Source organism: Filicampus tigris, chromosome 20 (genome assembly GCF_054856515.1).
Source record: "Filicampus tigris isolate MCC_2025a chromosome 20, RoL_Ftig_1.0, whole genome shotgun sequence".
Lineage (NCBI taxonomy): Eukaryota > Metazoa > Chordata > Actinopteri > Syngnathiformes > Syngnathidae > Filicampus > Filicampus tigris.
The window spans coordinates 5,813,585-5,837,547 of NC_141236.1; the positions used below are offsets into that span (position 1 = coordinate 5,813,585).

A 23,963-nucleotide genomic window follows, 5' to 3' on the forward strand; every position below is an offset into this window, starting at 1 on the left:
CAAGAAACTGGAAAACAAATTCAGTGCCAATGTTCTGTTTAATTATTACACCAGACTGACATACTTGGAGCGCACAGGATTAAAGTAGTTGAGGAATCCCGCCAATTGACCACTGAAGTAGAATTGTCTTCATTATAAGTGAGTAAAATGATTAAAGGTCGGATTTATTCAAGGATATGTTTACAAATGGTTAATGAAGCATTTTGTTTTAAGTTAAATGTACTTGATGTTAAGTTATTGTCCGCAGTCCTCTGTGTAGGTTCAACAATGGGACAGAGATTAACATACAAAGTAGTTACTAGTTACTGAAATGTACTTTTAATTGAATATTTTTTGGAAGTAGGAGGGACCAGGGCTTGATGTTACTCTTTTATTTCTTGGAATCAGAACTTCATATACAAACAAAATGCAGACTAGATGAAAAACCAAAGTCTCATGTTTATAATTTGCATTGATGTCATTTTGATATTTTGTGTCAGTGCAGTGTTATAAGAAATCAAAGAGCCTTAGTGTCTTTAGGAACCAAAGGGTAATTCTGGCATACATAAACCAGTTCACCAGGGGTTCATTTGACTCATTCTTTGTATGTCACGTGACAACTGACTCCAAAATAATTGAGACATGATGCCCCTTACTATCATGTTTGCTAATACTCGCTCTAGTTTAAAGTTAGCTCAAAGGAGATGTATCATGGTATTTTAAGATTTTTACAGTTTCAGTCACATTTCTTCACTATAGGCATGTACATGATGATATATTCACTTCAGCACAATGGTGATCAAATTTCTTAATATGAGTTATTTTGTTGTCTTTTTTTCAAACCCGGAAGTACCGTGTACCCTGGTTCACAAAAACCGCGCCTCTCCCCGTTGTGGCTGCCGCACCTCTTTCATGACGTCGTCCCAAAGCCGGCAGCGAGCACCGGCCACCAAACAGTAACTGCTGGCTTCTGGAGAATGTAGGCGTGTGTTTACTTGGCAGGTGGTTTTACGGGGCTGACGTCACAATGTGAGGAACCGGTCGTTTACTTGGTTCGGGCGGGGCTGGTGCTTAGAGAGGAGGAAGGAGCGGGAATGCTTTAAGATGGATGAATGGAGGAAAACACCACTTAGGGCCTCAATCTTGTTCCTGGATGTTTTATGTCTCCTTGCTGCAACACATCTGATTCAAATGATCACGATGGTTATCCAGCTTCTGCAGACCTTGTTGATTATCTGATCATTTGAATCAGTGTTGCAGCAGGGAGGGATGTAAAACAGGCAGGACAGCGGACCTCGTGGATAGAACAGGATAGAAGAACCCTGACTTAGGTTTTAGGTTCTTTTTTCCTCAGGAAAAAGCAATTTAACATGGCTAAAAGCTCAAAAAAGTTGATTCAGCATGATACATCTACTTTAAAACAGAAACATGACTGAAGTATGACAAGGCACCTGGAATTCAAGTCCACGCGGATCACTGCTTGGATTTTTATCTGGAAAATGCTTCTTTGCAAATATATAAAGTCAACATTTTGTTGACGTTGGGTTGTGCAAAATGATTAATTGGCGCTCATCTCAGCTCACAATATTCTATTCTCTTCTCAGACATGACATACCCCTGACCATATAAAGCAGGGGTCTTCAATCCTGTTCCTCAAAGGCCGGGTTCCTGGATATTTTATAGGTCTCCCTGCTGCAATACGCCTGATTCAAATGATCAGGATTGTTATCCTGCTTCTACAGACCTTGCTGATTATCTGATCATTTGAATCAGGCATGTTGCAGCAGGGACATATGGAAAACAGTCAAAACAGCGGCCTTCGGGGAACAGGATTGAAGACCCCTGATATAGAGGAAGAAAACTAGTATCCATATTTTAGTTGCGCCCTCTGGTGGAGAAGATAATTTCAATGTGACACCAAGCCCCAATCCTCCCTATTCCTTTTATTGTTATGTATTGTTTATTGAATGTTGATTTTTCCATTAGGACCGCAATGTTTTCTGCCATGTTCATGTATCTGATGGGATCTTTATGCAGTTACTATCAGGTAATGATTTGTTGTTTGTGGTATTGACTCTGGGATGATCTTAAATTTAAAGTCCCTGTAAAGTGGAAAGAAATATGTCTAGTGAATTGGACACACCACAGAAAATCGTGCTGCTAACAATCCTCCAAAATAGTTTGATTCTATGCTGAATCTCGACAAGTGAGTTCTACTACATCAATTTCAGTATTGGCACATTTTCACCAATTATCTTCAAACTTGATTTATGTATTGGAAATTCATCTCTAAATTCACAGGGACTTTAACGAAAGATTGGCAGTATATGTGTGACTGTCTGTGTAATTTTCCAGTCAGAGTCACCTTTTCCAAAGTCACATTTTGTATGCATCACAATGACATAAGAAATATGAAAATTAATGCATTTATTTTGTTTGTTTTTTTCTTTAATACCTGGAAAGAAATTAGTGGAGAAGGTGTAATTAATAAATATATTTCTTGTCTGTTTGTGTGATTTGCAGGCTTATGCTGCTGCTGGTAAGTATTACTAACATGTCAGTTTTCCTATACTCATAATTCACTGGTCATAATACGCCAATATTTTTATAAAGCACATTTGTGGTCCTACTGCCAAGTTTCAATTCAATAAATTCCAAATTATTGCCGGAATCATTTTTTTGCCCCAATCCGGTCTGTCCCTAGCATGCTAGCTTCCTACAGTAGCATACAGTTCTGAGGCTCGGGGTTTGAATCTCAGCTCCGGAGGCTTGGGTATTACCGAATGAAATAGGCCAATAGTATGAATGAAATTTGATGGATATCCAGTATTTTGTATTCAATGAGACACCATACTTCAACTTCCAAAGATGTTACTAATATTTCTCTAGGGATATCCTACAACGCTGAAATTTTGGTGGAAAGTAACGTCACACTGCAGGCACAGAGCATCGAAACAGTTTTGAATATGGCAGCCGATCTCCGGGTGCCCAATGACAACGGAACATTCTACACAGTGGCGTTTGCCAACAGTACGATGGTTGCAGGTACATCATGCAAATTACCGATGAGCTTGTCCTGTCATACAGCAAGGGAGAACTGAAAATATTGCAACCAAGTCCAATGTCTATAAGCATCTGTTGGCACTACGATGGAAAAATATGTTTTTTTCTTTTGCATGTAATACAGTACTGTATGTCAAAAAACAGCCTGCGTTGCTATTCCAGATTGCCTAATTATTGACGATGAATACGCTTGTAACTGTTCTGATGGGTACACTTGGAGCAATGAGGTGTGCTACAAACTAAACTGCTGCGGTGACACCACGTGCAAACACAATGTGTTGACAATCACGCCAGTTTGCATCGCCAAGGTCAAAGGTAAGAGATTACCTGAGGTGATATTCAATCCCCCCAAAAAATCTAATGAATTTGAGGCTTTGCAATTAATGACAATCACATTTAACTTGAATACAATTTTCGACTGAAGAAGTTGTGGTCCAATTTAAATACAAATAAGTCAGAAAAAGTGTGTTTGCTGTGTGTTAGTTGTCACTCCAAATTGAAGTTTACCGTAAAACTGAAACATAAAACGAGAATTTGTGTTGCATTTTTTAAAACCCTGATCCTGACAGATGATGAGGATGATAAGGTCTGAACTGAACAAAATCCCCCTTGTCATCTCTGCAGTCCACCTCATTGGAACTGCAACTCTGAACGGAACCACATGGGATTCAAACAAAACTCAAAAGGTACACAATTCTAATGACATTTGTTGCAATAATAATTACACACATACATATACATATACATACATTAATGAGATCCAAGCACAATTCTTATTGATTTTCTTTTTAAAGCTTCATACTGACTTTCAAGGACTTAACGGTTTTCAACACCTGAGCATCACCAGCCTGAGGTATTGTACCGAACAAATAGATCATATTTATTGACAGTAAAATATCAGTATTGTGACATATGGAACTGCAATACAGTGTTGGTGGACTGGTATTAAATATCAGTATTGTTGCTGTCTGAAGAATTTAGCCATAGCCTCTGCATATTTAAACATTTTATTCTAGCAAATAAAGAAATATAGACATATAGATTTTTTTTTTAATCAATTTTGTTTTCTATTTTATGTAAGTCTAGTGTGCAAGAAGACTTCTTTCTTTCCTTTTCTTCCATCATAGGCGTATCGTTTGTTAGCAAGCACAAATTAGTCGTCTTAAAACAACGGAGGTTTTGTGTGTTATTGAGCTTTTCTCGATCTTAAAGGCTGTCCAACTCTTCTGTGGACTTTGAGGTGAACGTTAGCGTCAAATGTGAAACGTCGAAGCTCCAAGGTATTGTGTCGACTTTGGAAGCCAGTCTTGGAGCTGTTTTCACAATCAACTCTGTAGGCAAGTAAAAGTTGGATGTTGATGATTTTATCATGCTGATTTGTGTCTGTTTATGTTTGCAAGTGTTTGGTTGTGTAACACATAGTAAAATAATCTCCAGGTAGATCAATTCAGTTCTTAAAGAGAAAATCAACCCAAACACTTTTTTTTTTCAAGAATATGTCCCCAGCAAGCCCACAACTTTTAGCATTTTCTTTCTCACATAGGCATGGTCACTATAGAGCCAATGGAACCTTTCGTACCTTACATGTCTGAGTCAACACTGAAATGCACTCTAGAGGAGGCATCGAACAGCTCAGGCTGGAAAATGAGTGGGATGAATGAACGCTTTGAGCTTAACAATGGCGGTGTGGTGAAAGTGAATTCCAGCTGCGCCACAAGAGAAAATAAATCTTGCACTTCCGTCACGCTTCATAATGTAACAAGCCTATGGGCAGGTGAGTACGGAGATTTCTCATGACAATTTCATGTCTGGTAGATTAAAACTGTCCCCATATACTCTCATAATAATAAGTCATAATTTCCAGTTATTTGGTCTTGAGTATCACTCCATCTCAAAATGTTCTCTTACATAATGCACGGTTTGAAAAAAAAAAAAACAACAACAACTACTACAATAAACCCACTCCCAGATTTAATTGATTGGATTGTCTCCATTGTGTCATTCATGTTAGCATAATCAATGTTAAGTCAAATTGAGAACTGGATTCCAAACTATATTCAATATCAGAGTTAAAAAAGAAAGTGAATTTCCTCAAGACAATTAGTAATGTTTGCCCAATCTGCACTCCCTGCAACATTGCACTGCAAAGTTTTCTTTATGTTCACTGCAGGCATGTATGAATGCGAATTCACTAGTGGGTCATTCAGGCATACGGCAATGACAGGACTAAGAGTGGCACCCCTGCCTGAAGAGATCTCCATGACAGCCCAACCTGTTACTGTGGACTGCTCGAAAAGACAAAGCACTGAAAATGTGACAGTAAATATAACCGCCACTGTCCACAACAACAACAACAACGAGACCTATAAAGTCTTTTGGAGCTACAAAGGTGGAGATGAAATGCAATGTAAGATAAACATAAACCATCTGGACGACGATCATAATGATAACATTGGCATGACGGATGTTCATCCTAGATCTGGGCATTTTTATTTCAGTATCTATTAGTATTATATATATACACTGAATGACTCAAGAATGTAACGAGAACTTGCCATTACGACATACACCTGTTGTTGTACAGTATATAGCCCCCAGTATAAAGTACACTATATAGTATAATGTAGTGTTTCCCAACATTTGTTAAAGTGGGAAGGCAACCCAAACATATTTTTTTTCAAGAACGTGTTCTATGCAAGCCCACTAGTTGAAACAAGGCATTCTGATAAATATTGCGTTAGTGGAATTAGAGTTAATCCACTCGCTTTTAGCCATTTCCGGGGGCGGCCATTTTGTCACTTCTGTCGACTGAAAATGACATCACAACTGCTCAGGGCTCAGGTAACGACCAATCGCGGGTGACCTGTTTTCTGAAGATGAGCCGTGATTGGTCATTACCTTAGCAGTTGTGATGTCATTTTCAGTCGACAGAAAAGACAAAATGGCCGCCCCCGGAGATGGCTAAAAACCGGTGGATTTTGCTGCTTAATTTATATTCCACAAATGCAATACTAATCAGAATACCGTGTTTCAACTAGTGGGCCTGCTGGGAATAATACTCTTGAAAAAAATATGTTTGGGTTGATTTCCGCTTTAAGCTAAATTAAACATCATTAGTTTCCTCGCAAATTTATTTTTGTGTAAAAAAACATTCACTTCTATGAATAGCAACATGCGGATACACGTTCATTGTACTTGCTGCCATCTAGCTGAAGATCCTTTAAATCAATAGCTGCATGTGACTTGCATACATGGACAAATAAACTTGCATCATTTGTAGAAAATACGTACTTTTCTGACCAGCTAAGCGATTAGATAATTTCCCGCAGAGAAACTAATGATCTTTCACCGCATACTAATGTGTCATGGGACAGTGGTTGGCAATCACTGCTTTAAAGAACAGATTTTATTTGTGTTTTTGGTAGCCCATTTAGGGAGGAAGAAAGTTTGGCTTTATCGCTACACACAATACAATCTGTTGTTGATTCATACTGAACCACATCCTAAAACTGACTTGTTTTTGTTTCCAGCCACTGCGGATTCATCGGGCTACTATTTCAAAGCTGTGATCAGCTGCCATAAAATTCCTGATTCACATTATGTGAATGTCACCTTTAAAAATGTCATGGGTCAACTTAAAACTGCAAGATTGGACATTCCAGTAATTTATGGTACACAACCTTCAATTTTACAGTGCTGCTTCCCACATGAGATATTTTTTTTCATAATTTTGCTCACGTTACTCATTTGTATAGTCATCAACATTTTTTTCTTCTCTTTCCTCCTAGAGGGTGACACATTTTGCAAAGAAGATGATTTGTGGCCCAAGACCCCAGCTGGAGACACAGTGATTAAGAAAGCATGTCCGAAAGGCAGAGTTGGCTCCGAGTCACGCACTTGTCAAGGAAACAAGTGGCAGCCAGTGTTCTCCAAATGCGTCAGCAATCATTTGTTTGAACTTTTGAAAGCAGCAGAGGTGATGCACGTCTAGTACTTTCACAAGCAGCAAAATGATGATTCAGGTCTACTAGTACTCTTTCGATCCTAACCTAAATGGTAAGTTTGTTTTTTTTCCCCATTTCCATTTCTAGAAATTCATGACTGGACGCGACGCAACTCCAGAGGCGGCCATGAATATTTTTAGTGGACTTCTGAACACTTCTCTATTGGATTCAAATTCAAGTGGCAGGATGGCTGACCTTACTGCATCCATCCACATTCTTCAGTTGATGGCCAAAGCATCAGAAAGCATTACACTGCAGAACAGTGTCTTATATGTAAGTATTTGTCAGAGCGGCAGTGGTGTTAGCTAGTTAGCTGCGGGGGGCAAATGGCTGCCTGCCTACGGACTCTAACGAAAAATGTTAGCGTCTGCAAATGTCGGAAAATTACGACCAGTCGCCCAAAAATTCATATGTTCATTCCTACTCTTGTCCACTTCAACCTTTAAAAATATAAAAATGATCGGTACGATATTTTTCGATTTTGTGGAGGAGGTAATTTTCCTCACAGGAGTTTTGATAGGAGACCATCAAACCTTACGTGCATTGCATGTCAACTTCTAAAATGTAGTCCGACAAAAAGAAACGTGGCAGTAATTCTCTCAGGAAGACTTATTTTGCATTATATCTCTGTTATAAAAAGTTGTTGCAATATTGCTAACGGGCAAAATCTTGCGCATCTAAATGGTTTCAAATATAACATTGCTTCTTTTGCATTTCAGAACTTCACACATGCAGCAAGTAACATGTTGGACCAAGCCTGGGATGGCGTCAACGACTCCATTATTCATGACCTGTCATCAAATTATCTCGGGTCCGTGGAAGACTTAGTAAAGAACATACAAATCAACAGGGATCAAGCCAATGTGACCTCTCGCAATTTAGAACTCTCCTTCTGCGCAGGTGATAACTGTAAAGTGACTTTGTTCGACATCATGGTAAATATGAATAGGCCCTCTGGATTACTGAAAATATTTGGTGTGAAAAACCTGACGCGTAAATTACGAAACAACTTCCCCAACACAGTGCCATCTCCAGTTTTAATATCTGCAACACTGAAAGACGACAATGAGTCATCTTTAACAATTAGTTTGGACTTCTTCAAGGAGCAGCAGAACCCCGGAAAGATTTTCTGTGTGTTCTGGAACACCACAGGGAGATGGTCGGACGAAGGTTGCACAGCAACAAGTGGTGTTGATAACAACACTCTCTGTGTGTGCAACCACTTGACTGCATTCTCTGCTCTGTGGGGCTTTGGTGACAAATCTCCACAACCCCTTGTTACCCTTACGACAGTAGGTTTGAGCGTGTCCATTTGCTCCTTGCTTATCTTTCTTATCAGTCAGTTTCTGGTGTGGTCAGCAGTGGTCAAAACAAACCTTTCACATTTTTATCACACAGTCATGGTGAATATTGCCCTTTTCCTCTTGCTTGCCCACTGCAGTTTCTTGATTTCCTCAACAGTTGATCTGTCAAAGCATCCCCCGTGGTGCGAAATTGTGACTGTCTGCAAACATCTATTTTTCTTGGCCAAATTTTGCTGGATGCTGTGTATGAGCATTTTGCTCGTCCACCATCTGGTCTTTGTATTCAACCCACTGAGCAAAAGGGTTTTCGTGTGTCTCTCCAGCATGGTTGGCTACATCTGCCCATTGCTAATAGTGGGATCCACCTACATATCTTGTAAAAAGAGCAACAAGCCTTACCACGATAAAAATTGTTGGCTAGTTCCCGGAGAAGCCTTCCAGACCTTGTTGTTTTCGTTTCTCCTCCCAATTGGAACCATTACTTTGACAAATCTCTGTTCTCTGGTGTTTGTCATCGCTACTCTGGCAAAGTCTCCAGTCCTAGACGACAGCAAGGCAGATCACAAGGAAACGGTCAAAAGTATCCTCAAAGCCGTGGTCTTTTTGACGCCAATCTTTGGACTGACATGGATTGCTGGGTACTTTTTCTTCGTGCCGGGCCCCGGAAAACCATTTTTTATTTTTGTGGAATACAGTTTCTGCATCCTCAATTCGTTTCAGGTACTTTCAACACACACAAACCCAAACACTCCAACAACCTCAGTTGTACCAATTAATATTACCAAAATCAGTTCTGTTCTCTTGAGGCCATCCAGGCCTTGATTTCCTCTAGACAAGACAAAATTTGCCTTAAAGCGGAAGTTGAAAAAAATATGTTTGGGTTGACTTCCGCTTTAAAGAAATGTTAATCATCTATCTGCCAATCGAGTTGTTTTATAGTTATTTTGCTGTTATTCTTACTGTCTTGCAGGGGCTTTCCATTTTGCTGTCGGGCTGTTTTGCAGAGCAGAAGGTTGGTGTACTTCATTAAAATAGCAAGTTATCCTGTGCAATATTTACACAAAGGTACCAATCTGTGTGTGTGTCACTAATCGCAGGTTCGAGAGGAATTATTGAAGCTTATAACGGTACACTTACAAATACGATTTATGATGAATTTTGTCAAATTATGCCACGGAATGGAATATAAAGAGTTAATATTTTCTTCTTACATTCTCAGGCGAATTCAAAAAGACGAAATGAGAACAAAAAACATCAACCTCATGCACGAAAGGCAAAATGAATCTTGAGATCAGCCAACTCTTGCTCTTTCCTCTTCCTGCGTGTGAAGCATTTTCTGGATATTTAAATCTTCACTTTTTTTGGGGGGTGAATCTGGAATATTTTGATTGGTTAATGTTACTGTCTGATAAGTATCAATTTTGACTAACATGCCACAGCATATATGCTGCTCCATATTCTGTCAATGCCACATAGCTAAATAAAGATACACATCCAGCAGAAGGCGCTATGGTAACACATGATTGTCTTTAACTGTCATTCTCTCATTCCTTTCAATGTTATTCTCGAGTACGGGGATTTCAGGCTGTGTGCTGATGTGCCACAGCTTTCTAATAAACTAATAAGGAACATAGAGTAAATGCTGCATTCTTAAATGTAGCATTATCCACCCGTTTTTAGCTGTCTCAGGGGCGGCCATTTTGTCATTTCTGTCGACTGAAGATGACATTAAAGTTGCTCACCTGTTTTCTGACGGTGAGCCATGATTGGTTGTTATCTGAGCCCTGAGCCATTTCGACCTTCAGTCAACAGAAGTGACAAAATGGCCGCCCCCTGAGATGGCTAAAAGTGGGTGCATTTTGCTGCTTAATTTATATTCCACAAACACAATACTAATCAGAAAGTCTTGTTTCAACTAGTGGGCCTGCATAGAACATATTCAGGAAAAAAAAAATGTTTGGGTTGACTTGCTATTTAATGTTAAAGATCAGCCAACAACGTAAATATCAGACAAAGACAACCCAAATAAACATAGAATGCAGTTTTTAGATGATCATTTTATTTATTAAGGAAAAAAAAACAAGCTACCTAGCCATATTTGAAAAGTATTTGCCTCCCTCATTAAAGCATGAATTAACTCACCTAAGGTACTACCCTAATAATGATTTATTGCTGACCACACCCAGGCTTGATTACTTCCAAACCTACTCAATCAAGAAACCACTTATATAGATAACCTTACAGACAAATAAAGCCGGCACAAATATCTCAAAAACCTTTGCAAACTCTTTTTTACTGACGATGACGGACATCCAGCTCGCCACACTTTAAATGACGCACCCATCGCTGAAACATACCCAGTTTTTACAGTCGCGGCTAATCTAACGCGTAATTTTTCTCACTGAAATAATCTGACAACAGTTACTTTACAAAGTCACAACTCATTACTGCACAGATATTGTCAATGTTGGCAAGGAAATCACAGGAATGTCACTGACACTTACCATTCACTGCCAAGTAGTAGCGTCATTAACTTCTACGCAGCTGGCAGGTAAATTAGTTTTTGAGTAGAAACACCTGTGGCTAAAGCCAAACTTTTGATTACAATGGCATGACCAACTGGGCATTGATGTATTCCACCAACACTTTTTCCTCAGATGTCTGACTGCATCACACGCTAAACTATGAAATTGTATACCTACAAACACTGAAATGACATGAAATGAAAACTTGTGAGATGTGACAACCGCAAAAACAACAACAGATTATGGGGGGGGAGGTGCATAGTCTATCTTTCCCTCATTATCTCTTCATCATATAGACTTTGCAGCCAGACTGCATTCGGAAAAACGTTTGATTACAAAAAAAAAAATATATATATATATATTCATATGACACAAATTTTGTGTTCTATATCCACAAGCATAAAATATTTTTAATATCACAGCATTTTAATCGATTTTTATTGTTATATGAGTAATATCAATTTAAACATATCCCTATGAATAAAAATACTCAATCGATCAACATACAACACAGTGATCATACTAACAAATTGAGCCACATAGTAGTTACAGCTTCAGGATAAGGACTCATTTAGCTGGCTCTATTTATGGATATTCAAATACTTGTTTAAATACAGATCTAGAATTGGGGTCGTGGTCTACGTCAGTAAGGCCCAGAAGGCATTTGCTATCCACATAGGTAAGAAGACTAAGAGAGTTGGCGTTGATGCTGGTGAACGGGAGGCCAGCTTTCTGTACATCTGATCACTGAGCACACGGACGGTGTCCGACGCTTGAAGAATGCGTCTGCCGTTTTTCACATTCTCACACCTCGTACCACTATAGAGAGAGGTCTGACTTGAATCACACCTGAAAAGAAGCAAATGGTACAGTAACCCAGTATAAATAAACAACTGAGTGCACACCCTCTTAGAACTGCTGATATGGATGTGTTGGGCATGAACCCATCACAAACAAATGTTAAATGGGAGTCAGCATGCATCTGCCACCATTTAAAATGTATCTGATTGACCCCAAATAATGTTGAAATGCTTTAGCATGCTGTTCCTGGCAATTTTGGAGTCACATTTTACAGCACATTTATTTATTTATTTTCCAATAGAGTGGGAGAGATTATAGGTCATATTAACGGTGGAACAAGTTTTAAAATTATTTATATTGGTCTTATTTTTGTATATCACCCCAAAAAATGGCATTTGAACAGGGGTGTGTAGACTTTACAGTACACAGGCACAGGAATACGTTTCTTATGTTATAATATCAATAGGGGCATAAATACAGTTTGGGAAGGAAAATACAAATTATGGAATAGCATGCAAATTTTTGTTCTCACAATAAAGGTGACTCATTTTGATGTTGCTTTTTACCATCAGTTATAAAAATCGATTCTTTGTATGAACGACGTCAAATGGGAGGATGCTGCCATTGCGCAAGTCATATGATGCATTGTGTATCTCACATTTCTGCAGGTGTTTAATTGTATCTTTTCATGGGACAACACAGAAGAAATGACCTACTTCCTATTCATACCTGAGACCATGTAAGACTAACGAGTCACATGACACACAGGTGGAAAAATGATTAACTGTGCTCAATTTTGACATTTTCACTTAGGGGTGTACTCACTTTTGTTGCCAGGGGTTTTGCTATTAATGGCTGTATTCTGAGGTAAATAAGATGTACACTGGCAAATATACTTAAATATTTGTCGAAATATCTACGGTACTCACTTTTGTGAGGTATAGGCTCTATATTCTCGCTGTCATAGCTTTCAAGCCTTTCAAACCACTCCGCTACATACACTGGCATACACACCTGCAGGAGGCTGCTCCATCTCTCTCCATTTATTTATGCATTTTTAATGCATGGTGGTTCAATCATACCACTAAATACCACTTTGACACTTGCACTTGTAGTTGTAGTATGCTTCAAATACCACGAGGCGGCGCACGAGAGTATTCACATTAGCCGGTGCTTTGACACTTGTAGTATACTTCTGATATCACGAGGCGGCGCACGAGAGTATTAACATTTGCAAGACCAGGAAGGAGGCGTCGACCTATGGTGAAGCTTTCATCGTGATGCGTAGTTTCGTGTATGCCTAACCAGAAATTGTGGTACAACGCAATTTTAATCCAGCGCTAATAAGAGAGTGGCTCACATGACGAGGTGGCCGAGTGGTTAAGGCGATGGACTGCTAATCCATTGTGCTCTGCACGCGTGGGTTCGAATCCCATCCTCGTCGGTTCGTTTTTGTTTTTACTTTAATGGAATCCATTTTGCTCTGCACGCGTCGTTGCGAATCCCATCCTCGTCGGTTCTGATCTTTTTTAAGGTTGTAAACCTGTCATCCTCGTAACCTTTCTCAAATGTATGTACATCTCAGAGACAGTGTCACTGAGTGACAGATATGAACTGAAAGAATGGACAGTAAACATGCAACTTTTTATCTGTTGACTTTAGTTGATTATAAACGTTTTGGAAAAAGTTAAGCACCAAACTTGCAAGTTTATCAAATGTTCAGCTGTATAAAAAGGTTGTATTGTATAAGCCTTAATTAGCTTTTGCTTCCCCCAAATGTATTTAGACAGTATGCTACTGGATGCTCCAGTACAATTATATAAACCCAAAAATAAATTCAAGGAATTTGTTACAGCTGTGATTTTTAATTGTGATTGTAGTACAGTTTACATAAATTACAGCAGGTACTTTACAATGATTTTCAATTGTAATAGTGAACCATGTGATGTGAACCATACTGATGAACAAGTGGCTTGATGAAAATACAAAACAAGCATCAGTCAGTTCCAAAGAGAAGAAGAATTGTTTCTCGCATTGCATTCATGTTTTGTAGAATTTTGCCAGCATTTCTATTTTTCATTGTACTATCATCTTTATTTGAATTGTCCATTTGCATTAGTAATCACAAGTCTTGGGGGAGCAACACCTTATAGTACAAGTAGTATAAACTATTAACAGCGCTTTCTCAGCAATTAAAGAGTAAACATGAGTAAGGAGTTTATGTAAGGCGGTTGTGACATATCAACATTTAAAAAAATAATAATTTGGACCCAACAATTTGCCTCAGACTTAACTACTAAAATATACATAACATGAATAAATAACTATGATTATGAGGGACATAATCCCAAACCTAACCTATCTTTTTTATTTGTTTCATTTTTGGTTAGTAAACTGACAGTTCCATGCAAAGTTAAAAAAAAAAAAAAAACTACACTTGTGATCTACCATTATTGGAAACCGCTACACCGAAAATAAACTAAATTAGTTCAATCCGATTAATTTTGTTAGCCCATTATGGATTTGCATGAATGTAAAACTTATTATATGATTAAAAAAAGATTTCTTGGAGTGAGTTTGCAGATTTATTTAAAAAAAAAAAAAAAAAAAAAAAGGTTCCCTACAGTTCTGTGGTAGGGCCTGCCCTTTGACTTTTTTGTTGAGAGCAAACGTCAACCCCCGTGGACCAAAACTCCTGTGAGGTACCAATATACTACTCCAAGCTGAATGACAAAGACTGAGTTGAGTACACTTAGGTTTACATTGTGAAGCACAATTTCAATCAAATGCCACAAATACTTGTGTATGAGCTCGAAAATAATGTGACCAGAACTGGCTATAGCAATAATGATGGTGACGTCATATCTGAATACACAAACATTCCAGCGTACATGTTAAAGAAGAGAGGTTAAATTGTGTGTGTACTGGATGCTACTGCAGCATGAGAGGAATGACTCCAATATATTTAGGAAATGGTGCAGCCTGTGTCCTTCTGGGGCTTTAAATCAGGTTCCTTCATTGGTTTGACTTCTTCCTCTTTCGGTTTGGCCTGGAGAAAAAGCCACAATAAACGTGATTATTCGAAACAATTACAATTGTTGCGCCAAATGAATTGATTTGTCACAGACAAAACATCCTTCCAAGTGATTTCTACTACCTTGTCATTTTTGGCTCCCCTGGTCAGGTCAAAGGTGGCATAAACTTCAGGAGTACACTGCTCACTTGGGGACGGCAGCTCAAAGGGGACTGGCTCCACCAGGCCGTAGTTTGCCTTCAATTCGAGCTGGGGAGGTTCAGCTGGGACCTTGTGGAAATATCTGGGAAAAAAATATTCAAATCAATAAACCATCTAATTTGATGACTTTGCGCAAACAAAAAAAAAAAAAAACAGCTACATCTGCGTGCCAATCAGATGGCAGCGAGGTCACGGCCCCACTCGGCCTGCGTTTTTAGGACCATCAGTGTGCGCGTATGTGTGTGACTCACATGAAGCCATTTTCTCTCTGGCACTTATCCAGTGTGTTCTTAATGAAACCACCCAATTTGAGGAAGAAAAGCTGCTCAGATGGTTTGGCCGTGGTGCCCGGACCTTTGGTGTGACGATATTCTTTACACAGCTCTTCAGCACGGGAGTAAGCTACAAAATACGACAAAAATATTAAGTCTACAGATAGGAAGTACCGGTAGTTACTTTTTTTGTCCCCCACAGGCATCTATTTATTTTTTTTTTTCAGTTGTGCAATATATATATTTTTAGGCCAGTCACTTCAGACTTTATTTTTGCTGAGATATAATCAAAAGCAAGACATATACCCTTTTCTGCTTCTTGGAGGGATCGTATTGCCTCACCACACTTATCATTCGCCAGCAGTGTCTGCCCGTGATAGCAGTACGCCTGTAAGCACAAAGTAGCACACGTTGATGGGAGCATCACACTGCTGAGAATGAGATCACGCAATACATCTAACCCTTTACACAAGCGAACAAATCTTACATATGCCATGTAGAAGAAGAACTTGAGCTGGAGATACTTCCTCCACTTGCTGCTGCACTCGGGCGCCAAAGTGTTCAGAGTGTGGTCTGGAGACAAAATCAGCAGGTTTTAGTGCTGCTCAGTTATGGGAAAAAAAATATGAATCATGATTATTTTGGTAATAATTGAAATCATGATTATTCAAATGATCATTTATTTCTGGTACAAAACAAGAACATGTCTAATATTTAATAAACAAGTAAGGTATTTTTGGACCAAACAAAATGTATAAAATGACTTATGTATAAATTAAAGTATGATTTCCATGTGTAAACAAGTTGGATATAAATGAATATAAATAATCATTTTTTACGATTATGCCAATTTTTTAATCGAATTTCGATTAATTGCACAGCCCCAGCAGGTTTTTATAATAACGTAGCATTGCTGTAGCATTGGCTTGATTATGATTTTAAGTCACACTGGAATGAATACACTCTACTAAACAGCTTCACAAAGGACAATTATAAAACAACCCTGGTCTTGAACTGCTCACCAGCTTTCTGATAAAAGTTTGCCGTCTCGGATGCCAGCGCTGCGACAATTGAGGCATTGTGCTTCAGTTCAATGGCTCTGGCGATTGTCACTGTGGAGGAACAAGAATGTTTGCATACTCAAAGATACTACGCAGATTGGGGACAAATTCTCTTCAGTTCATTGCCTCGCTGGGAAGAGAACTCATGAGAAGATAACAATCCAACAAGGAAATACAACCTTGGTTTTCCAGCCATGAGAGACACATACCTTCTTGAGCTTCTGCCTGAGACTGGATGATGTATGCATCAATCACTCTGGGATCCAGGTCTCGACCTTTTTCTGCAGGGGTGATGAGACGAGGGATGTGGGCCTCCTGTGGGAAAATGAACCATTTCCTACATTTATTTCCGATTAAGGTTTTAACTGCAGCACATAAATAGAGGGCAGTCTAGAACATGCTAATTCATTATGAAAAAAAAAAATACATGGCTGAAGACAAGTTGTCAGCAAAATGTTGCCCGCAGGCACCAGGGAAGCTCGTGTTAAAAAAAAACTAAACAAAAACAGCTAACTAGTGATGGGATTTATAGAAATAAAGTGTTGCATATTGACAGTCATCCATTTCCTACATTATAAAATCAGTTTTTATACGGATCGAGCATCAGGTCATGAACACACAATTAAGACATGTCGTGACATATGTACTGCGTAACTAGTCACTACACGTGGGTTACCCGAAGATTTTTGAAGATTCCAGCAGCAACTTTCAAGCTGCGGTGAACAACTTTCGCTTCATCCTCTGAGACGCTGTCAAAAAGGGAAAACGGCGTGTGAAAAAAAAAAAAAAATGCACTTAAACTTTTGTAATATTTAAAAACAACTACAGAAACACATACTTTTCTTTTCCAGCAAGTCTAGAGGCAAACTTGGTGTACCAGAGCGCGACGTTGAAGGCCATGGAGACCAGCTCGAAGACGGCATCTTGTTGGGCACTAAGACGTGGACAACATGGAACATTAAAATAAAGTCATCAACTTTAAGGATGAGAATTTGCAGGAAGAAATATGATCGTGCCTATGGTTGCTCATTTAGCAGGCAACATTTGTGTTGCAGTCTCAAAATGCACATGTGGTCAATCATGAACATTTGCCCTCTAGTGGAAAGGCTAATGCACTTCATGCATACCTTGGTGTGTTCCCTTGTAAAGTATCAGTCCATTTGAAGTTCTGAATATACCTCATCTTGTTGTCCTGTGTAGTTCCATCCAAGGATACAATAAAGCCTGTCGTATCATAAAGCACAGTTAAAAAAATAAGACCAACAAATATAACTCTGAAATGTATAAATAAAGGGGAATGTTAGAAAGAGGTTTATATTTAAGAGGGTACATTGGTCCATTGATTTAAGACAATTATTATAGTGGAAGTATATAACTGCTTCACATGACTAGTTTATGTGTCCTTATATTTTTAGTTTCTATGAATAAAACAGTGCTTAAGAGAGGCAGAACTAATTATTCTCTACATGTACCTGCTTGAACAGGCAGGAACATGTGCTGCTGTTTGTTGATTCAAGTTTGAACTTGCTGCTTGGGGTGCAAAACCATGCTAATGCATCTTTTGTCAAATAATTTAAAATCAGTCCTCAAGAATTGTTTTGTCCCCGAAGGATTTATTTAGCAAGACTCTGTGCTTGAGGATGCTATGAAATGTCACGAGATCTATTACAGCGGCTATCACAATTTTAGAAACAATACTGTACATAGTAATTCAGATTTGATTAACAGTGGCACACATCATCATATTTTGCAAACTCTTTTTAGGGATTTTGTGTGACTGTGACAACTGACATTGCAGGAGGGAGAAGTATGCATCTGTGGCACTTTTCATGATCTCTGCGTTGCAGGTAACATCTGTGAATAATTCCAGCAGCCTTGCCCTGGTTGTCCTTAGGTCACTGCATTTGTGAACAAAGGGCCAATTATTAGTTTCTACAGTTGACAGGAAACCATGTTGTGATACTGACAACATAGATTTGATTCGCTATAAGACATTAATCGAGAGACAACAGACTAAGATCAAACTAACATCCATTATTTTTTTATCACCATAATAAATACCAAAGTCCAAATCTGGTTACACTATCGTTGATATATCAAGACATCATACATACTTGCAGATTTTATTGGCAGCGGGGCTCCCTGCTACTCCATAAAAATTAAAGGACACAGGCGCTGTAGCCTTCAGAGGGTTTCGGTGAAACCAGTGTGCCATCTCCTGGGTGAGGGCACGCCAAAATGGCTGTAACAGTCAACACGACAAAAGGTTAAACCATGAACTATGCATTAATATTCGTTCGAGGATTTTCTTTTTTTACGTGGATGAGTTTCGACGTGTAAATTTCAGTGGATAGCTTACGCTAGCCGATAGCTAACTGTTGACTCGCTGTTGCGATAAGACAACACAAAAACCACATTAGATGCACACAAATCCATTTGCTGTTCCAAATATTTACACTGGGGGTCGATGACTTATTTTCACATTGTGTCGGTATCTTAAAAATAAACGATTACGTTATGATTACATAAGCATGCAACGGCGATCGGGAAACAGCTATCGGCTAATATTAACACTGGTTTAATCTAAGTAATCATCGTAATATATCGACCGATTCGTTACATCACAAATATGTAATGCAACGTGTAAAATTATGGTTTAAAAACTTACCAATCTTTGTGACGTTTGTTTTTGGTGATGTGACGGAAAGTCCGCTACTGACAAGTTACTTCCGGAAATAAACTGACTGAACGTTGACCAATGAAAACAGACTGTTTAGTCATATGACAAAAATCCGGAAGTACGTCCAACCTGCTTGTCAGGCTGCAGAACTGGAGCTGCAAACACAAGTTTTTTTTAGTCTATTTTAAACAACTAGTCAGTCTGAATAGTTTTAACGTTAGCCGTGTAATCAACGTTTTTAATTATTTCAGATAAAATAAAGGCAATCTCTCTTAATATATTTATGAAACAGTTGTCAGGTGTCTTAACGTGATATGCTTTCATCAAAATGAAACAAGGGTCATAAATTACAGAACACTTTACATACAATTGACAGTCCATTTACCATTTACATTCAGTGATGTTAAATCCTCATAAGTAGAATGTACTTTCATCACAGATGGGTAAGGAAAATATATATTTATTTTTTTCAATTCTGAAAAAAACCCATTGATCATTAAACATGTATTACTAGTAATGATCAAAATACAGCCAAGTCAAAAAAAATAATCAATATGCCATGCCACCAACTTGAGAATCATAAAATCCCTTATCACATAAATATCAAAGGCCATGATTAACAGTGTACCGCATGTTCGGTATATTCTTCTCTGGGAATGACAGAGTATATAATCTAAAGATGCAGGAGTGCACCACCTTGGGTTACTGATTGCTTAACAAACAAGAGTTCGCTGTTGATTTTAAATTTGAAATATTTGGGGGGAAAAATCACATTCATCTCTCACTCCTTTTGTAATTTAAGACTAATACTAAGTGCTTTGTTGAGACTAGGCTGAGGTACAAGGGAACAATCAAAAGGCACTAGTGGTCAGCTGAACGTCATTTACATCATGAATAGGACCGCGTCAAACTGCAGTGTTACACTGCCAAAACACAATTCACATTAAGGCATTTTCACTTTTGTTTGTATCACAAATGTACATTTTGTGATCCCATGGGACAAAATTCCAAAAGGACACATTCAAACATCGATAAATCAAGCTGTCATTGTTGACATAAGTGACTACCACAGAAGGGAGCAAACATGGAAGACATCAGGTCCAATGAACAAACCCTGATTAAAGTCTGCTCACACAAGATCTACCGTATGCAGTATTCAGTAACTTCCATTATGTGCATCAGTTTGAAGAGGAAGTCAACACAAAAGTGTTCATTAAAAGAATATGTTCTACGCAGCCCCACTAGTCTAAACGTGGCATGCTGATTAATATTGTGTCTGTGGAATATGAGTTAAGTAGTAAAATCCGCTAGTTTTTGTCCAACTCAGGGGCGGCCATTTTGTACCTTGCTCCCTGAAAATGACATGAAAGTTGCCCAGGGCTCAGGTAATAACCAATCGTGGCTCAGTTTCATTAAACAGGTGAGCTGTGATTGGTTGTGTGGCAAAATGGCCGTCCCCTGAGATGGACAATAACGGGTGGATTTTACTACTTACCTCTTACCTTAGAATAGTGAGGCGCGTAGAACATATTATTGTTAAAACAATTTTGGTGTTGACTTCCCTTTTAACATTTCCATCCCATCCCATTTTTTAACTGCGCTTGAAATCATACCATGGAAAGCACAAACAAAAAAACAACTAGATGCAGTGCAAGACATGACACACTTGTGTAAAACATGCTATTAATCATTAAAAAACATGGAAACAAATGGTCAAGGGAATTCTATGGTTTGTAAGAGCTAAATCACAGCTGACTTGGGACAAAAGGCGGGGTTCACAATGGACTGGACTGGATGCTAGCCATTCACAGATGAAATGCATCAAACACTAACATAAAGCACACTCACATAATTACACAGTCTTTGGCAACAATGCTGTATATCAAGAGCTGAAGCACTTTAAAATTTTGTACAACATGCTTGGACTTGATTTTCTTAAGATTTTTTTTGGGGGGGGAGGGTGGGGGAAAACCTCCCAAACATTAAAACACGCAGTAAAGACTATTGAACCCTCAATGGTGAATGTGTATGTTTGAAAAATGTGCAGAATGGACTTTTTTTTTTTAAACCGTGTTACAATAAAGAAGTCAACCTCAACATTTTTTTCAAGATTTGTTCTACGCGCTTCCACTAGTCTAAACAAGGCATTCTGATTAATATTGGGTTTGTGGAATATGAGTTAAGCAGCAAAATCCACCCGTTTTCAGCCATTTCAAGGGTTGCCATTTTGTCACTTCTGTCAACTGAAAATGACACAGTTGCTCAAGGGTCAAGTAATGACCAATCATGGCTCCGTTTCAGAAAACAGGTAAGCTTTGACTGGTTACCTGAGCCCTGAGAAACTGTGATGTCATTTTCAGAAGTGACAAAATGGCCGCCCCCTGAGATGGCTAAAAACGGGTCGATTGACTCTTATTCCAAAAACGCAATATTTATCAGAATGCCTTGTTTCAACTAGTGGGCCTGCATAGAACATATTCTTGAAAAAAAATGTGTTTGGGTTGACCTCCCTTAAAGGCACCGTTTAAAGCCGTTTGGCAAAGTTATTGCATAGAATATGATCTCTGACATCTCCCCAGCCTCCGTTTTTCATGTGGTCCTTGTGCTGAGCTGCTTCAGAAGAAGTAAGGACAAGAGAAGGAGGGAAAAGGCCATCTTTAGCTATCTTAAGTGCCTCCTCCACCTTCTGTGAGGCCCATTCTGGCCTGCAGTTCTGCTTCTGATGCAGCCCGCAGTCTCCAGTGTGAAGCACCCGAGAGCCCTGAGCCACAAGCGCCTTGATAGGCTTAGAAATGCATTTACCAGAAAGATGCTGCAGCGTCCAGTCCCAGTTGTAATCGTCATACGCGCAGAAGTCGTTGCTGCAGCCCATCATCTTGTAGTACAGCTCTCTGGAGATGCCCATGCCGATGTTGTGTTTTGTGGACATCCACCCAGTGGTCAATACCTTGTTAGACAGTTTGCGGAAGCCACTTAAGTCATTATGGTTTCCCAATGCCAGCAAATCGCAATCCTGGCAGCTGCTCTTCCCGAACTCAACTAACGATTTATAGAAATGGAAAAAGTCTGGTAAAATGTAGTTGTCCTCTTCCAGAAATATTACAAATCCACTGTAGCCCTGCATTGCTTGCACTCGCTCCCACACAAAGTGCAACTTCCACCACCAGTGATGTTTGGTTTGAGTGATGGAAGCTTCTCTGTAGTGTCCATAAGAGTCTGGGTGCTTTGCATTGAGACATCCAGTTTTGATGGCATTGTCTTTGGATATGTCCCGTGGGCAGTCCCGTGGATCCTGCCCAGGAAACTCGGTGGGATACAGCTGAGTGCTGAAAGGGAAATAAATTTGCAGTACCTTGCAGAAAGTGATCCCTTGCACAATGGTGTTGATTTCCGCTGAAAAATAGTCATGGCTGAAGATGAGGAGGAATGTGCGGACATCTGCGGCTTTCTCCAGAGACTTGATTAGAAGCTGCAGGTATTCCGGTCTGTTGTGGACCTGCACGACCAGTACCAGCTGGGGTTCCCCTGGAAACTTCTCAGCATTTAAAATATGCTGCTTGTAATTAGCGCTGTAGACGGATTGCGTCAGTTGTGACAGCGAGCCAGAAAAGTCAAACTTAACTGTGTTACTCGAGCGTGCGCCCTGATTAGCCTGGTTGGTCCCGTCACTTGTGCTGTTCTCTGAAACTGACAGCACACGCGTGGAAACCAAAAGAGTCCAAACCACAAAGGAAACACCTAAGAGCACCAGCACATTCTTTTTAGCCAGTCGAAACCTCATTTTGGAAAGGTCAGAAAAGCAAACTTTGGTCCCCAGCAGCTCACATTATCTGGAAAGTTTTCCTCATGCGTCACGTGTGTTGTTTTCAATAACTTAGCGTAACTTCTCTCCCCGGTCTTTTCACACCGCGCCAGCTGCTGCTTTCTTTTAACGCCTGGGAGGAGAAAGGAGCTTAATCAAGTGAACAGTAGTATAAAGGTCGTGCTAAACGTTAGCTTGTCTTAGACTTACCCCGGCTGCAGTGTAACTTGACAGAGAGCACTGCTCGTAACAGGAAGAGGGAAGTCTGACGGGGGTGTTTCATCTTCTTCACTCCACTCCACAGCTCATTGACTGCTGACGTGTACAATGTGGCAAAGCGGCCAGTACTTTACGCCCCTAGGACAAGTTCCGCCCTTGTCTTGCAGGCTGCAGAAAGACACACAGAGTGAGTAGTTGCGACCCCCCCCCCCCCCCCCCAACATCCCCCTACAGCGCCTGGTAACAAAAATGTTAACTTCAGGCTCACTGCTGCTGGAGTTCATCCCAGCTGACTTTGGGCTAAAGGTCGCCTGTCAGTGCATATTGAGCAACCATTTGCGCTCACTTTCACTCGGTCACTGAGTGAGAACTGAACCCACAGAACCGACACTGAACAAAGTCAAGCCCTAAGTTTTCATACGATCAGTGACTCCATTCCAATGTTTAACTAAAAATCCCTTCACTAAAGTATAACAGTGCACAATCATTATCTAATAAGATGTAATAAGAATACACAACTTGATATAAATACATTATACTCACCAGATGGAGCTTATTATTTGTAGACAAACGCCATCATCTTTTGCTAGTGTTGATATGTAGCGCTCTGTAGTTACTTTTACAGGCAAGGCAGCCAGCTACAAGCGTTCTCCGGCTTATCCTCACATTGTCCAGGTTTTCTTATCTTTTCTTCTTACGCTCCCGTCTTCATGGAACCATTCCCACATGAGTAAAGTCTGACCCAATCAGAGGACGGAAAAGTGCTGACCTACTCGGAAGGGGAGCATTTCTTGTACTGTACTGAATTGGAAATTTGATTCATTCAGATTCTTTAAAAGAAATGTATGAGTGGTCTAAAAAAAAAAAAAAAAAAAGGAAAGTCCATCGTAGCTTTCTTGTGTAGAAACTTTTAATAAAATATTGTGAAGGGACACAATGTGATTGCTTTAATTGAAAATCAATTTAGACAGACCAACATATGAAAAGGTAATTCTAACAAATGACAATTTTATATTAC

The 23,963-nt window shown here is 39.4% G+C and overlaps 4 protein-coding genes and 1 non-coding gene across 6 annotated transcripts; 3 read left to right on the forward strand and 2 right to left on the reverse strand.

The window, feature by feature from the left end:
* Positions 1–879: 879 nt before the first annotated feature.
* Positions 880–4,387, forward strand: LOC147127987 (uncharacterized). The gene is made up of 8 exons (XM_086019739.1): positions 880–958; positions 1,966–2,026; positions 2,503–2,518; positions 2,869–3,024; positions 3,205–3,357; positions 3,667–3,728; positions 3,837–3,895; positions 4,255–4,387. Coding segments are annotated over exons 1-8 (642 nt in total). The 5' UTR covers positions 880–956.
* Positions 4,388–4,585: 198 nt separating this feature from the next.
* Positions 4,586–9,870, forward strand: LOC147127988 (adhesion G protein-coupled receptor F3-like). 2 transcript variants are annotated; one of them, XM_086018193.1, is made up of 9 exons: positions 4,586–4,816; positions 5,213–5,449; positions 6,573–6,713; positions 6,831–7,018; positions 7,134–7,319; positions 7,766–9,070; positions 9,321–9,362; positions 9,448–9,477; positions 9,570–9,870. In XM_086018193.1, exons 1-9 carry the CDS (start codon positions 4,588–4,590, stop codon positions 9,630–9,632), a joined length of 2,421 nt encoding a protein of 806 aa, XP_085874319.1. In that variant the 5' UTR covers positions 4,586–4,587; the 3' UTR covers positions 9,633–9,870. The 2 variants fall into 2 exon arrangements, with proteins under 2 accessions (XP_085874319.1, XP_085874318.1); XM_086018192.1 differs by having other exon boundaries at positions 4,596–4,816; positions 7,766–8,338.
* Positions 9,871–13,038: 3,168 nt separating this feature from the next.
* Positions 13,039–13,120, forward strand: trnas-gcu (transfer RNA serine (anticodon GCU)). The gene has a single exon. It is a non-coding gene; the product is annotated as a tRNA-Ser (tRNA).
* Positions 13,121–13,521: 401 nt separating this feature from the next.
* Positions 13,522–19,019, reverse strand: brox (BRO1 domain and CAAX motif containing). Its single transcript, XM_086019171.1, has 13 exons — positions 18,913–19,019; positions 18,359–18,486; positions 18,036–18,142; positions 17,372–17,468; positions 17,083–17,178; positions 16,921–16,993; positions 16,454–16,559; positions 16,206–16,295; positions 15,671–15,756; positions 15,490–15,571; positions 15,163–15,313; positions 14,834–14,993; positions 13,522–14,725 (listed from the first exon to the last, which is right to left on the reverse strand). Exons 2-13 carry the CDS (start codon positions 18,457–18,459, stop codon positions 14,642–14,644), a joined length of 1,233 nt encoding a protein of 410 aa, XP_085875297.1. The 5' UTR covers positions 18,460–18,486; positions 18,913–19,019; the 3' UTR covers positions 13,522–14,641.
* Positions 19,020–19,368: 349 nt separating this feature from the next.
* On the reverse strand, positions 19,369–23,116 carry LOC147127991 (alpha-1,6-mannosyl-glycoprotein 2-beta-N-acetylglucosaminyltransferase). The gene is made up of 2 exons (XM_086019170.1): positions 22,937–23,116; positions 19,369–22,859 (listed from the first exon to the last, which is right to left on the reverse strand). The coding sequence occupies exon 2, from the start codon at positions 22,703–22,705 to the stop codon at positions 21,449–21,451; it is 1,257 nt and encodes a 418-aa protein (XP_085875296.1). The 5' UTR covers positions 22,706–22,859; positions 22,937–23,116; the 3' UTR covers positions 19,369–21,448.
* Between the last annotated feature and the right edge of the window lie 847 nt (positions 23,117–23,963).